We start from the raw sequence: 15,626 nt of genomic DNA, 5'->3' as shown, positions 1-15,626 counted from the left end.
GCTGGATGGAGCACAGAATTAAAATTGGATGTTCTTCCTTTGTGGAATTTCTTTATAAAATCTACCACTTAACGAATTTTTCTCTATATAGGATCCTAGTTTTATATATATTATCTTGTTTAATCCTTGGCAAATTATATATTCATAGTTGAAACAAGCAAGGGTAAATAACTTAGCCAAGGTCACCTGGCTAACCAGGAAAAGCACTAAGATTTGAACTGGTTTGCTAAATTTGCAATCTTTCCCCTATATTTTAAAGTCCATTCTATCCTAGTCTTGTTCACTCGACTATAGATACTGGTACCGTGGTTAGGCATTACTTTTTCCAGACACATACAATATCTCTTAGAGCATATAGTTTACAAAAGACCGATAACATCCATTTTCTGTTAATTGGTATCTTCTGCTATAATTACATTGGTCAAACCCTATCCCAATTTCAGAGGCATAATAAACAAGACCAGAAGAAACACTGCCAGGTTTTATTAATTTATCTTATTTAATTATGCCTCATAATTGCCTAAAAGTCAGATATTGTAGAATATGGACATAAATGTTATTATGATAATTAATTTTTTTCCAAGAGCCTATTACTGCTTCAAAGCAAAATCCAATTTTTTTGTATCACAACGAACTACTCCTAAGATAAATACCTCTAGATTATCCAATATTCTAGGCTTCTTAATGAACTTAGCAATTAAAAGTAGTAACCAAATCAACAAACATCAACATCTTGTAGAGTGAAAGACTTCTTAAACTAGCTATATAAACCAAGGAGAAATGGGACCTTTAACCATATGTTGTAAAGTATAAGAATTTGGAGTTCAAACAGTGGTGCTTTACTGCATGAATAGAAAAATGAGTATTTTTAATTCAAGTTTGTATCCCTAGAAAAAAATCACCCAAGTTCCCACTAGGATTCAGTGATGCAGAAAGAGGGATCAAAATGAAGCTATGCAAGAATCTCAACAAGAGTTTTTTTTTTTCCCCTCTTTATGTATTTGCCTCATTGTCCTTGCAACAACTGGGAGCACATGAAAGAAAGACAAGGGGAGGCTGTGTACCTGTTTCCTGTAGGTCCTCTTAATGCGGGAGGACTTGGTTCTGTTGGATTTGGAAATTGCTGCTTTAGCTGTATAGCCCATCTAGAAGCTGCACAGCTGGGCACAATTCCACTCAGCCTTGAGGGCACCCCAATAGTGATTTTCCAGACAGCTTAAGTTGTTTTCAAACGTAATTCAAGAGAATTGTAAGATTGTGAGAAAAAAAACTAAAATTGGCAGTGCAAAAAACAAAACCCAAAAACAAAAAGCCCCACAAAGTAGCAAATTCAGGTAGATTGTTTATCTTCTTTTCCTTTAGTGCTTTTTATGGGGTTTCCTCTTGTTCTGTTATTTGGAGTATAGTCCTCTGTCTTCTCATTGTGCTCTACCTTTGTGTGTGTTCCAGGGAATCAGGCGAACCTTTGCTAATGTTGAGGGAGTTACCCTCTGGATAGTCCTCCCCTGTGCAGACGCTGTGTGCCTGGTGGCTGCCCTGGGCTGGAGGTCCCAGGGCCACCATGCATGGGGTGGCCGCGGAGGGAGGGCTGCAGGGGAGGTGGGCCCCGCGGCGCTGGTCCGGGGGAGGCGGCAGAAGCTGAAGTGGGTGAGTGGGGTGTCCCTGGGGGGGGCTCCGTGCAGGGCCTGCCCCAGTGAGGCAGGCGGAGCAGGAGATGCACTGGCCGGTGTCTGGGACTCAGGCCTGTTTCATCTTGTCCCCAGGGCTGGGGTTGCCCCGTGGGGGTCACCGTGGTGGGTCCCCTGAGACCGGCTTAGGCCGGGGCCTCTGACTGAGCTCCAGCAGCTTCCCGGCTGCTCAGTGCAGCTCCTGGGCTGGATCGTTTGTATTCTTCTTGCTATTTTGCACTGTGGGTTGTTTTTTCTGTCTGTGCCCGAGGGCATCTGGGGCTAGAGCCAGGGCTGGAGGAGGCAGCAGGCCGGCCGTGGCGCCCGAAACTGTGTTCCCGTCAGCACCAGGCGCTCGCCAGGCGGGTGCAGCGTAAACAGTGGCGCCCGCCAGCCCCGGGCCTGGAGGGCCTCCAGCAGCTCCCCCGCTGCTTGGCAGGGTTCAGGGCCGACGCCTTCCCGCCTTCCCGTGTCCGGGGCTCCACGAATCTGCTCCGGGTCCCCCGCTCACACCCGCTGCCTTCACCGTGGGGCGCTGGGCTTCTGGTGCTACGGCCTCCTCTCCCTCCCCTCTGCCCTCCTGCCCTCCCGACCCCCCCCCTTCCACCTGTGGTCCCTCCCCACCCTCCCATCCTGCCCTCGGTGGTCCTCCCCTCCTAACCTCTGTGGCCCCCAGGACGCTGTGCGCAGGGCTATCCCTTGGAGGGAGGCGATGCTCTGCAGGTAGGTGTGCACCAAGGGGGAGAGGGGACTGCGGGTCTTGCTGCGCCCCATCTTGCACCAGGACTCCAAACTGGCTTCCTGAGAAAGGAAGCCGAGCTCCTTGTTGCCTTCCTCAGTGCAGGGCCTGCAGCATACACCTAAGAAGGCACTAATTGATTGCACACTTAATCATAAACTTCACTTTTACTCTTTCCTTATGTTACATTCCTGCTGTTCTAAGGATTCTGAGGTCTGTTTGTTTGTGTGTTCTTAGGTTCATGGACTGTAGATGTGCAAGTCAACAGTTTCAGAGTGTGCTCATCATTTGTGTGTGTTTTTTTCTTTTTTTCCAGTCTGTTCCCAGTATTCTAGAGGAGTTTTTGCCATTTTCGGACTCTACGATAAGAGGTCGGTGCACACCTTGACCTCGTTCTGCAGCGCCTTACACATCTCGCTCATCACACCGAGCTTCCCCACAGAGGGGGAGAGCCAGTTTGTGCTGCAGCTCAGGCCTTCTTTGCGGGGAGCGCTCCTGAGCCTGCTGGATCACTATGAATGGAACTGCTTTGTCTTCCTGTACGACACGGACAGGGGTAAGTCACAGCTTCATAGCCTCATGAGTAAAACTCTGATTTTTCAGCTCGAAATGGCCTTGCATCACTTCTGTGATTTACGGTAATACTTTGAGCCCTAATGTGACTACAATCAGAAAATAGTCATTGTTTATCATTAGTAATTTTATCTGGACTTTGGAGGAAATTTTCCAATTAAACAAGCCTCAAATGCACAAGGTTGTTCATGGGCAAACCATGCTCTCTGTTACTTAGCCCAAACCAAAGAATTCTATGAAAATTTCCATGAAGATGTTTCAGGAACAATGGGGAAGTAAATACGTCTTTACCTCAAGTGCAGATGATTTAATGTCTTGGAACATCTTTAAAAAGTAGCAGGTTGGGGGATCCCTGGGTGGCGCAGCGGTTTGGCGCCTGCCTTTGGCCCAGGGCGCGATCCTGGAGACCCGGGATCGAATCCCACATCGGGCTCCCGGTGCATGGAGCCTGCTTCTCCCTCTGCCTATGTCTCTGCCTCTCTCTCTTTCTCTCTCTGTGACTATCATAAATAAATAAAAATCTAAAAAAAAAAATTTTTTTTTTAAAAAGTAGCAGGTTGATTTTTATGTCTACATCTATACAACTTCTATTTTATTAAAAGAAAGAAAGAAAGAAAAAGTAGCAGGTTGAACTATGCCATTGACTTCGAAATGTAAAACTTTGAGTACTTGAAGCATATTGCCAATGTGGTACAGGTTTAGGTGCTAAGGCTTCTGCTTGTTGGCAGCTGTTCACTTTATCTTTACGTATCAGGCTGTGAAGATTTATAAGTGATACTGTGCAACCCATGCAATGGAAAAATAAGGTGAATAATGTTAGATTATTGATAATCCATTCATTTCTATACATGTTTGAGATACTTTGACTTTCCAATGTGAGATATAGCTTAAGAAGTTTTTTTTTTTAATTTAGTGACTGAAATCATAGTAACATATTATATTCCAAAATAAAAGCAGGAAACCCCCTGTGGAATTTTGTTTTCAATCTTTTTTTCCTTAAATAGTATGATTTCTGATAAGTTGGAATACAAGTTGAAGCTGACAACATTTTAAGAATATCCTTGAATAGAATTCTATCTGTAAAATGGTAAAATAATAAACACAACACAGTAAACAAGCAAAATAAATCTTTTGAAGATATGATTACCTTCAAAAGTGCAATGCATAATTTCCTATACTCACAGATTATATGTCATATAAGATGTCACACCAGTCGTGGTCCTAGTACATTGCTTATATTGGCAATCTTGGTAAATTTCCCTTTCTGTAACATATGCAGATAATTTTTAATATCAGTGTATTTTTACATGGTTGCAGCATGCAATCATTCTCATTTGGAAATACAAGAACCTACCCATATCTCATGATAACATTTTCCAATAGCTAATAATCCAAAACATTCTAGAGAATATAGATTAGAGAAATGATCATTCAGTTCATTTCTAACTTCTGGAAAAATTTTTAAAGCAAGAGAACACTTAAAATTGAATCATAATGCAACCTAAAACGACAGTGAGATATCACTCCACACCTGTCAGAATGACCAAAATCCACATCACTGACAACACCAAATGCTGGTGAGGATGTGGAGCAACTGGCACTCTCACTTATTGGTGGGAACACAAAATGGTACAGCCACTTCAGAAGACAGTTTGGCCATTTCTTACAAAACTAAATACATATGATCCAACTATCACACTCATTTGTATTTACCCACCAGAGTTGAAAACTTATGTCCACACAAAATACTTGCACACAGATGTTTAAAGCAGCTTTATTCATAATTGCCAAAACTGGGAAGCAACCAAAATGCCCTTCAATAGATGCATGGATAGATAAACTGTGGTTCATCTAGACAGTGGAATATTGTTCAGAGCTAAAAAGAAATGAGCTATCAATGCATTAAAAAAAACCTGGAGGGACCTTAAGTACACTCTCCTACTAAATGAAAGAAGCCAATCTGAAAAGGCTGCATGTTGTATGATTCCAAATCTATGACGTTCTGGAAAAGGCAAAACTATGGCGATAGTAAAAAGATCAGTGTTTGCTAGAGGTTAAGGGGAAGGAGGAATGAATAGATGAAGCACAGAGGATATTTCAGGCAGTGAATCTATTCACTGTGATCCTGTAATGGTAGCATATTGTTACACATTTGCTCAAATACATGGAATGTCCAGAACCAAGGGTGAAGCCCAGTGTAAGCCATGCACGTTAGGTGATAATGATGTGCCAGTGTAGATTCATCAGTTGTAAAATATGAATGTCAAATGCAAAAAAAAAAAATTATACTTCAATAAAATTAACCTAATGTGTTAAAAAAATTGAATCATAATGTTAAGAAACATATACTGGAATCTGGATGAGATGGTTCCTTATGACATAGCTCTGTTCACCACTTTGGGCAGAAGATCCTTATTTTATGGCATCTTGACCTCACAGAAATATCAGTGGGACCTATCTCTTACTTTCTTCTGAGTAAATCAGTCTCTGGCAGGAAGAACTTTATAGGCATTCATGTGTTAGCCTCCCCACAAAACAGGGATTAAAAGTGATGCTTTGCTTCTGTGCTAGTTGGTACTTTCCAGGATCCTCACTCTTGTATGGCACATCAGGTGCTCGAACCCTGAGCCACCTCCCATCACCTCTTTCCAGGGATCTGTCTAGTGTAAACACACGTACTTTGTTATTAAAAGTATATTTTCTTTTCCTGGTTAAATTTCTGCCTCCAGAGACTTAAACTTTTCATAGTACAGGCACGGTTTCTTCTAATAATGGCATCTTGTCATCTTTAACTTACTTATTGGCTTGCAGCACAAAGCCTGCTCTTTTCCTTATTGTCTCCCTGGAATGTAACTGTCCTGTTTTGTTTCGTTTTAATTTTTTAAAAATATGTATTTATTTATTTATTTATTTATTTATTTAGAGAGTGCATGAGCAGGAGAAGGGGCAGAGGAAGAGAGGGAGAGGGAGAGAGAGAATCTCAAGCAGACTCCCCACTGAGAGAGACCTTGACTTGGGGCTGAATCTCATGACCCTGAGATCATGACCTGAGTGGAAATAAAGAGTTGGATGCTTAACTGACTGAGCTACCCAGGTGCCCTGTAACTGTCATGTTTTTAACCAGTTGAGGCAAGTCACTCTCTGGAATTTCTTAGTTCTCTCCAATAGTTGCTGCAGGATGAACAGCTAGTCCTCTGCATGCTTTCTGTTATAGTCACCCAACCCATCTTCAGAATTGAATAGTAATTGTGTGAATGAAAAAATAGCATCCAGAAGTTGGCTACTTATATTTTGTTATTAAAGTGTGTTTGATATAAAATGTTATATTATAAGACATACTGATTCAACAATTCTGTGCATTACTCAGTGCTCACCACGAAAAGTGTCACCGTATAATGTTATTACAATGTTGAGCCTACTCCTTGTGCTGTCCTGTTCATCACTGTGGCTGCCTGACCCGGTGTATGGGAGTCTGTGGCAGTGTCAAGATGGTTCACCCTACCGTGGCATGATGCTGCTTCCCAGTCTTCTTGGTCTTAGTTAAGTACCCACAAAAGACAGTAATAGTTTCTTCTCCCTTTAAAACTGTTGTGCTCATCTTAAAAGTTTAGGATCACAAGACCAATTTATTTCCTCTTAGACACTGGACTTAAGATTATGTATCACTATCACCAGTGAAGGAATGAATGTCAACTGTGACCATGATTAATTTCTGTCATAAATGTAGTTGGCTAAGAGTCATCCATATTTTCACAACATGCAGAGGAAAGGAGCACATATCAACATTGAGCATAAGGATTTTTTAAAATATACAAAACCAAGTATAAAGAAATAAGATGGTTTAGTATATTTTGGTATATCAGAGGATCACTTTTCTCTGATCCTCTGATATCATAAGCTGTTTATGCAAACATTTTTCATGTTATAACTAACTGCCTCAATATGATCCTGAATTTCTCCACAAACTTGAGTGGAACATCGCTTTCTGGTGCATCAGAAATCATTACTTTGGAATCTGTTATTTCATTGATCCACTCAGTGACTTCTGAAATCTCAACCCCTGAAGTGAAATAATGATCTCATAAAATGCCAGAGCTTCACTCTGTCTTCATGTTGACTCACAGCCCATAGAAGGGAATGATTCTTTATTCCCTGTGGTGTGAGATCCAGTCCTGCTCTGCTATGCAGAGCTGTGTGGACCTACCTGTATCTTTGTCCACATCTGTGAGCAAGACAGAAATAGACACAGACAGAAAAGGAGGAAAGTTGAACTGCATTCTTTAAGGCCCCTTCATCCTATCTTTAAGGTTTCTTTATATTTTATATTCCAAATTGTCTGTTCCTTCCCTGGAAATGGTGGGCAGAAAGAGAAGGAGAATAAATAGCATTAGCAACCCCCCTGTCAGGTGACTCCCTGCTGCTTTTCGCTTGACTGCCTCTCAAAGAAGAAAACAGAAGTGTTCATTCATTTATTCATTTAATTTATCCATTTATCATTCCATAAAAATGTATCATTCAGTCTGTCTGTATCAGGCACTTTGATGGGTGTTAAGGATATAAGTATGTTAACTCATTTGTTATGGCTTCATTAGGAAACAGGACCTAAGATTCACATGACAGCCCGGAGCTTGCCTTTGATACATAGCTTGATGTTTTTACAATTATAATTTGGAACAAACTGGGGATCGCTGGGTGGCTTAGTGGTTTGGTGCCTGCCTTGGTCCCAGGGCGTGATCCTGGAGTCCTGGGATCGAGTCCTGCATTGGGCTCCCTGCATGGAGCCTCCTTTTCCCTCTGCCTGTGTCTCTGCCCCTCTCACCCTCTCCCTCTCTCTCTCTCTGTCTCATGAACAGATAAATAAAGTCTTAAAAAAATAATGATAATAATTTGGAACAAATCTTCGGTCAGATTTTTGAGTTGATACACTTAAGGCTATTAAGTGCCTGAAATGTGGCTTATGAATATGAGGATCTGAATTTTAAAGTTAAATTTTAATTGGTTATTTTAAATAGCTGCATTTGCCTAATGGCTATGCTATGAGACAACACAGTGTGTCTAAACAACGAGCTTGTTGGGAATAACAGATTGTACTCTAGGTGAAACGTCTAAATCTTTCCTCGAACTCATGTAGGAAAAGAACTTTTAAAGAACACCCTATACAGATCCTTTTTATAATCACTTTCACATTGCATTGTGTATATATTTACATATCTTTCTTCACCCAGAAAGAGGTCTTTCACCAATAATTATTATATCTTACTACACTTCTACCTTTTGTGTATAGTGTGCTAACCCCTGATAAGTATGCTATAAACATGAAATGGACTAATGAATTAATCAAGTGAAGTCCTTGACAACTGGTATCAAATAATTTTAGTGCTCTAATAACTAATCATGTAATTCATATTTTACTAATGACACCATATTTTATTTTGTTTTTGATAATACCATATTTTAAAGTCCCAGGTCAGGGATCCCTGGGTGGCGCAGCGGTTTGGCGCCTGCCTTTGGCCCAGGGCGCGATCCTGGAGACCCGGGATCGAATCCCACGTCGGGCTTCCGGTGCATGGAGCCTGCTTCTCCCTCTGCCTGTGTCTCTGCCTCTCTCTCTCTCTCTGTGACTATCATGAATAAATAAATAAAATCTTTAAAAAAAAAAAAAATAAAATAAAGTCCCAGGTCATAGACTAGTCAAAATGAAAAAATTCTTCTATAGGGGTGGTCCTTGAATTAAATGCAGTTTTCTTACAATGAAAAAATTCTGGAGAAGCCTGAAAAATCACATTACCTCTTTCTCTTCCTGCCCTCAGAACCTAGTGTGGATAGGCAACATGATCCCAAGGAACTGGGAGCCTTAACCTTCCATCACTCATTACCGGTTACGGACTGTGGTAAACTCTCAGCCATCAGTAATGTAGAGGGATGACTGAGCAGATGCCTCCAAGGAATATAGCCTAAGGGCTATATTTATTTTTTATTTTTTAAAACAGTTGCTTATCTGTAGCTCTGGGAGGAAGATCTTTCTTTTCAAGCTCTGACTGAACACATACATTGCCTCAAGATAATGTATATTGTCTCTAAGAACTGTTCCTTCTATTATAAAAAAATGCAGCAAGTATGTCTGTAATGACCATGCACAATCAAGGTTAAAGTCCTTGCAGTGCAAAACTTCTGCCAGATGTAAGGTTCACTCAAGGGATATGTGTTATAGTGTGTTATAGTTCATAACCACATTATAACACGTGACAGTGGGCAGCCCGGATGGCTCAGCGGTTTAGTGCCACCTTCACCCCAGGGCGTGATCCGGGATACCTGGGATCTAGTCCCACATAAGGCTCCCTGCATGGAGCCTGCTTCTCCCTCTGCCTGTGCCTCTGCCTCTGTCTCTCTCTCTCTGTGTCTCTCATGAATAAATAAAATCTTAAAAAAAAAACTAATATGAAATAACACGTGATAGTAGGGCCATGGAAAGCAGAATGTTACTATTTCATACAATGGAAAGCAGTCCTCTGATGTAAATAGGTTATAGTTGAGGCTATGGCAGCACTGCCAATCTCTTACCTGTCCAAACAGAGATAGTTCCAGATTATTTTGATCCTGTAACCCAGATGTTGTCTGTGGAGGACAGTGGAGCACGATGTAAAGTGACCGGGAAGCAGATCCCAGCTGTACCACCGATGACATGTTTGACCTTGCAGAGGTTTCCTAAAATGGCTAGATGTCTGTGACCTACTAGATCACTGAGTTGTGTATGAAGTGCTCACACAGTTCCTGGCATATGGCAAACTGTATATGTTACAGCTATTACCCAGCTGTCATATTACTCATTATTGACAGCATTATTAATGTACTAAAACCATCACAATTTATTCTTAAACTCCAATAGATATTTATCATTTTAATATAATGAATCACAAATCAAAGATATTTGCTTAATATTTTATATTAGGAGACATACACCTTTTTAATACAGGAACATGTCTGAGTGTAAATGCTAAATTGATGGAGAAACAAAACAAAAAAGAATAAATTTGTGATTTCTTGTAGTTCATTTCCTTCTAGACTTCCCTTCCTCTAACTTCTCTTAAAATGCTAGCATTCCCCCTCAGTTCTGTACTCAGCCATCTTGCCTCTGTTAACTTGAATCCGAAGCTGCATATGGCATGTTCCTGATTAGAATGATCTCATGACTTGCATGATACTTCATGTAATGTCCAAATTCCTTAAATGATGCTCTGCAACCCACCTCTTGATTACCGCTCCCAGCTCGTTAGGTATTCCACTTCTGCTGAACCACCAAACTCCAGTGAAAATGGCCTTTTCAAGATTTTTAAGCACACTGGATGCTTTCACCTGCCTTGACAGCTCTGCACCTACCATTCCCTCAACCTCAAATATTTGGTGCACATCTCTGTTTCCTGCTTTAACTCTTACAACCCATTCTTCAGGTCTGGGCATAATGTCTTTCAAGAAGTTTTTTTCCACATATCTGCCCCCGAGTGATAAACCCCTTCCATGTGCCCCCTTGCACTATATGTTTCCTGCATTAAACATAGTATTCTATTTGTTTAATTCTGTGCCTTTGTCACCAGACTCCTTATGGTCTGTAATAGCAGGGACTTGTCTTGTTCTCTGGGATTCCCTGAACAAGGACTAAACCTGCCATTTAGTCACATTAAATAAATATGAATGAAAGAATCTTAGGGTCTCATCTTCACTGTATTTAGATAGATCTCAGTCCTCACCCATGAACAAGAATCATTTTCATAGTGACCATTGGGTGTCCCATTGTATCTAAAAATCTCAATGCCCAAGAGTGAATCTATCACCTGCCCCCTTAAACTTGCTCCTTTTCATACATTTCTATCCTTACATGCTAGAAAAGGAAGAGACCTTACTCCTTTTTCTCCCTCACGCAGTCATAGCCAATCACTCATCAATTTTGCCAAATGTGTGCCTCATAGAAATTTGCCAGAAGCAACCCCTCCTCCATGTAAGTGCGTGGAAGGCAGACTTGAGAATAGTACTGGAGCCTCTGCTCAGAAAAATCTTCATTCACCCGCATCAACCAGCTTTCTTCCTTGGCTTCAAAGGAAGCCTCAAAAATCCATCTTCCATGTACTTCCCAGGGTTATCTCACATATGTCACCTCTGTGCCTTAGCATCTTCACAAGGATACAGAAATTGTACATTTTAACTACCAAATACTTGTCAGGAAGACTTCACTATGTATTTGGAAAGAAATTTCAGAAGATACCTATGTGATGTCATATTTATAAAGAAAATACCATGGAAGCTGATTTCTTCTTTTTTTTTTAATCTATTCATGAGAGACACAGAGAGATAGAGAGGCAGAAGAGCCTGCAAGGAGCCTGATGAGAGACTCGATCCTGGATCCCAGGATCATGCCCTGAGTCGCTAAGCCACTCAGGCGTCGCTGGAAGCTGATTTCTATCTTGGGTTGTATATCAATAGGAAGAATTTAGGCTTCAAATTATAACAAAAAGAAAATAACATAAGTATGAATATATGTGTATTATGAAGTACACATAACATGGAGCTACTATAAATACCTGCTGTGAAAGCTTCATTATCTTCCTGCAGTCAGACTTCTATTGCTGCTACATCATCCTCAACAGTTGGCTTCACTTCAGGGTCCATGGTGGCTACTAAAGCTCCAGTCAACTGGAAGGTGTGGAGGGGAAATAAAACCACACCACCTCCCTTTACCGTACATGCCATTTTGCACACATAATTACATGTGATTAAGCATGCAATTTTGTGACAAGGTTATGTTGGCTTTCTGTAAATATGCCACAGAATATTACATTTTTTCCTGTTTTCTGAATGATTCTATATAATGGTAAAATTAGCTTGTTCTCAAAAGTTTGATAAAACATGACTTAAAATATTCAAGCATGAGGTCTGAAGAACTTTTCTAAAACATGCTTCAATTTTTTTCATGATTCAGAAGCCTATTCAGATTTTTCATTTATACTTGTGTCACATTTGTTCAGATATATAACATGCATTGATACAAGAAACCTTAATGAATTCTGGCAGGAAATGTATTCTCTGTGATACCAACTCTTTGAAACTTTTTAGAACTTTCTTCATGTTCCAGTACACGTTCAATTTTAATAATATTTCATGTAGTCTTAGCAAGACTATTTACTTCCTTTTTCTTTTAGGGGAATGGTGACCCTGCAACATTCTAAATAATCATTATATGTTGTTGTTTGAATCTTCTCTGTCTTTACTAAATTTCTGATTGCTTGACCTAATTGAGAGATGGAAATTATGGAAATCTCCTACTTTAGTCATAGATCTATCAATTTCTTATAGTACTTCTCCAGTTTTGCTTTATATGTGATACATTTCCACATAAAATTCTTTAAAATTTTTAGTGTTTTCCTCATAAACTGAAACTATTTATACTACATAATAAACCTTGCTCTCCTTAACGATGCTTTCTGTCTTGAGATCTATTTTTTCAACATTAATATAGCTATCCAAGCTTTCTTCTGGCTCATATTTGTCAAGTATATCCTTTGCTATCTTTTTATTTTCAATTTTCCTCTACCCTTACATTTTTGGCATATCTTTTTGGGAGCATAATTGTCATTACACATGGAGTAATTTTCCATGTGTGTTTCATATTTAATTTTCCCCAAACCCAAAAGGTAGGTAGAATTATTATCCTATTTTATTCCTGAGAAAATTAAGACTCAGAGAATTTAATTAATTTACCCAGAGTCACCTGGCAACCAGTAACAGAGCTAGGACTCAACTACTTCTGTTGGTCAACAAACTCTTGCCTTTAGCCACTGTGTTCTACTACATGCCAGGAAAAGTTTATATTACATTCACTGTGGGGGAGGATGATCTCTACTCAGGGTCAGTAAACTCTTTTTGTAAAGAGCCAGGTAGGAGATACTTTAGGCTTTGCAGACCATATGGTGTCTGTCACAACCACTCAACTCTGCTGTGGTAGTGAAAAACAGCCATTGATAATACATAAGGGAAGGACCATGTCTGAATTCTATTAAAACTCTATTTATGGACACTGAAATTTGAATTTCACATCATTTTCATGTGTCACAAAATCCTATTTTTATTTCCCTCTCTCCTTCCAAACATTTAGAAATGTAAAAACCATTCATACCTTACAAGCTATACAAAGGCAGATGGTTGGCCAGATTGGGTCTGTGGGCTGTAGTTTGCAATATGTGTACAGATTGATATATTTTTTAAGTACAATTTTTAAACATTGTACTGTTGTTTAATAGAGTTAACCAGGCTTAAGTTGAAAATTCACTAATGTGTTAGGAGCAGTTCTCCAATTATATGAGTAAAATGGAGTGTTACTACAGACATGTAAGCCAGCACTGCTTCCCAAGATGGCCTTCACTCACAGTCATTTGGGAAATATTATAAAGTATATAGGACATGAACCACATTTGCTTTGATAAATTTTTGTTTAAAATCAAATTAATGCTTTTTCTGGCAATTATGTTCTATGTCTCTAAGAGGTTAACAACTAGAATGACCTGATCTATCACTACATTAGTCAAATCTCCACCCTGTATTGTACTAGTTTGTTTTTGGAAATATGTGTGTGCCACAGATATTTTTGTTTGCTCGGAGCATTTTTTTATATCATAGCTCTACCTGTATGTTGCATGCTAATAGATTGTAGAATAGAAAAACAAATCGGCCTAAAGAGAAGTTTTTGATATTACTGTCTCAGGACCAGTTTTTGAAACAAATTTAAGGACCAAGTTCCATCGTGTGGTATAGACAAGGGATAGAAGTACAAAATAAAAGTAGAACATGGGTAAATGTCAAGTTCAAAGTGACAGAAGATTCTAATACTCTTTGGGGGTTAACAGAAAGAGTGTGAAGAAATAGGATTTCTTAGAAGAAATAAGAGTGAGATGGAACTGGAGGGTATTATGCTGAGTGAAGTAAGTCAATCGGAGAAGGACAAACATTATATGTTCTCATTCATTTGGGGAATATAAATAATAGTGAAAGGGAATATAAGGGAAGGGAGAAGAAATGTGTGGGAAATATCAGAAAGGGAGACAGAACATAAAGACTCCTAACTCTGGGAAATGAACTAGCGGTGGTGGAAGGGGAGGAGGGTGGAGGGTGGGGGTGAATGGGTGACGGGCACTGAGGGGGGCACTTGACGGGATGAGCACTGAGTGTTATTCTGTATGTTGGTAAATTGAACACCAATAAAAAATAAATTTATTTAAAAAAAAGAAAAACAAAACAACCTGGAATAGAGGTCAGAGAACTATAGCCAGTGGACTACCTGCTTTTGTAAATTAAATTTTGTTGGAACACAAAAAACAACAACAACAACAACAAAAAAGTGAGAGAAGAGAGCACTCTCAGTACAGCAGGCAGCACAATCCAAGGCTTGAGGGTGAAGAGTCCATGAAGTCTTGCAGATGCTGTGAAGTATGATCTGATTCAAACCTTTGTCACAAGGCATTTAAAGGGAGGTGGAAGAAGAGGCCGGCAATTTCACGAGTTCACTAGGGTTACACGTTGACTTCGTGCCACCATGTATTTACTTAAACTACCTTCCAAACCTCCTAAGAGAGATTGGAACATAACTAGAATAATTAGCCCATGGCAGACAGGCTAAGATCTACTGAACAAATAAAATAACACCAGAAGATGTTAGTATCTAGACACAGTAGTTACCATTCTAGAAGAGATTACACTCTTACGGTTTCCCAGAGTTTAAGGGTTTTATTCTGTTTTGATAGGTGCCTGATTAAGATCATAATGAATATATATTCTTCCTGTATACAGGAAAACAGCATAAACGCTCATCTTTATAACAGCCTGTAGCTTTAATTTGGAAAGTAAGGAAAATAATTTTGTGAGAGATATTGCTCTGTGGGTCGTTTACATTTTTTCCAACCTTTACTCTGCCCCAATAGATTCCATGTCGTGGGTATTTTAGGTGAGTGCACAATACTCTCACTTCAGTGGCTATCTGTTAGTTCTTTTCTTGTGAATTTTAGAAAAAAAATATTTAAGTTATTTAAGAGGTATGATTCTTCTACTTGTAAAATATTTATATTTTTAAGTAGGCTCCATGCCCAGAGTGGAGACCAAGGGAAGGCTTGAATTCATGACCTTGAGATGAAGACCTGAGCTGAGATCAAGAGTTAGATGCTTACCCAACTGAGCCACTCAGGCACCCCTACTTGTAACATATCTTAAAATGCTCCCAAACAAACCTTAAAAGGCTAATTCAGAAATAGAGTAAGAAATTAAAACTAACATTTTGTCACTGATATATTCTAACGAGATTATTTTTCTGTAGTCTCATGTTAAACTTAATTTATATTAAATTCTGTGTACAAGTTTTACCTGAAATGTGTTAGTTGAAGCATTTCAAATACTTCATTTTATAAATTTTATATTATCTATGTTACACCATCTGTTTTCACTCGAATAATTAGAAAATAAGTGGTATATACAATTAGCATCCAGATGCCCATTAAGTTTAAAAATATTGGTTTAGATAGGAACTGTAGGTTGTATATTAAGGAGTTGGCATATTTTAAACAGTCAAAATGGCTGCTCAACTGCAATAATAGGTTTGAGAGTGAGTCATG

At 39.5% G+C, this 15,626-nt stretch overlaps 1 protein-coding gene across 1 annotated transcript in view; it reads left to right on the top strand.

Moving 5' to 3' along the window:
* GRIA4 (glutamate ionotropic receptor AMPA type subunit 4) overlaps positions 1–15,626 on the top strand; it is a 373,881-nt gene that overhangs the window by 137,762 nt on the left and 220,493 nt on the right. Inside the window, 1 exon segment of the mRNA XM_038536334.1 lies at positions 2,723–2,962. Within this exon segment, the coding sequence (XP_038392262.1) occupies positions 2,723–2,962 (240 nt within the window).

The sequence above is a fragment of the Canis lupus genome, chromosome 5, assembly GCF_011100685.1.
Source record: "Canis lupus familiaris isolate Mischka breed German Shepherd chromosome 5, alternate assembly UU_Cfam_GSD_1.0, whole genome shotgun sequence".
Classification (NCBI taxonomy): domain Eukaryota; kingdom Metazoa; phylum Chordata; class Mammalia; order Carnivora; family Canidae; genus Canis; species Canis lupus.
The sequence above is the reverse complement of the archived record's forward strand: the minus strand, read 5'-3'. Positions and strand labels throughout refer to the sequence as shown.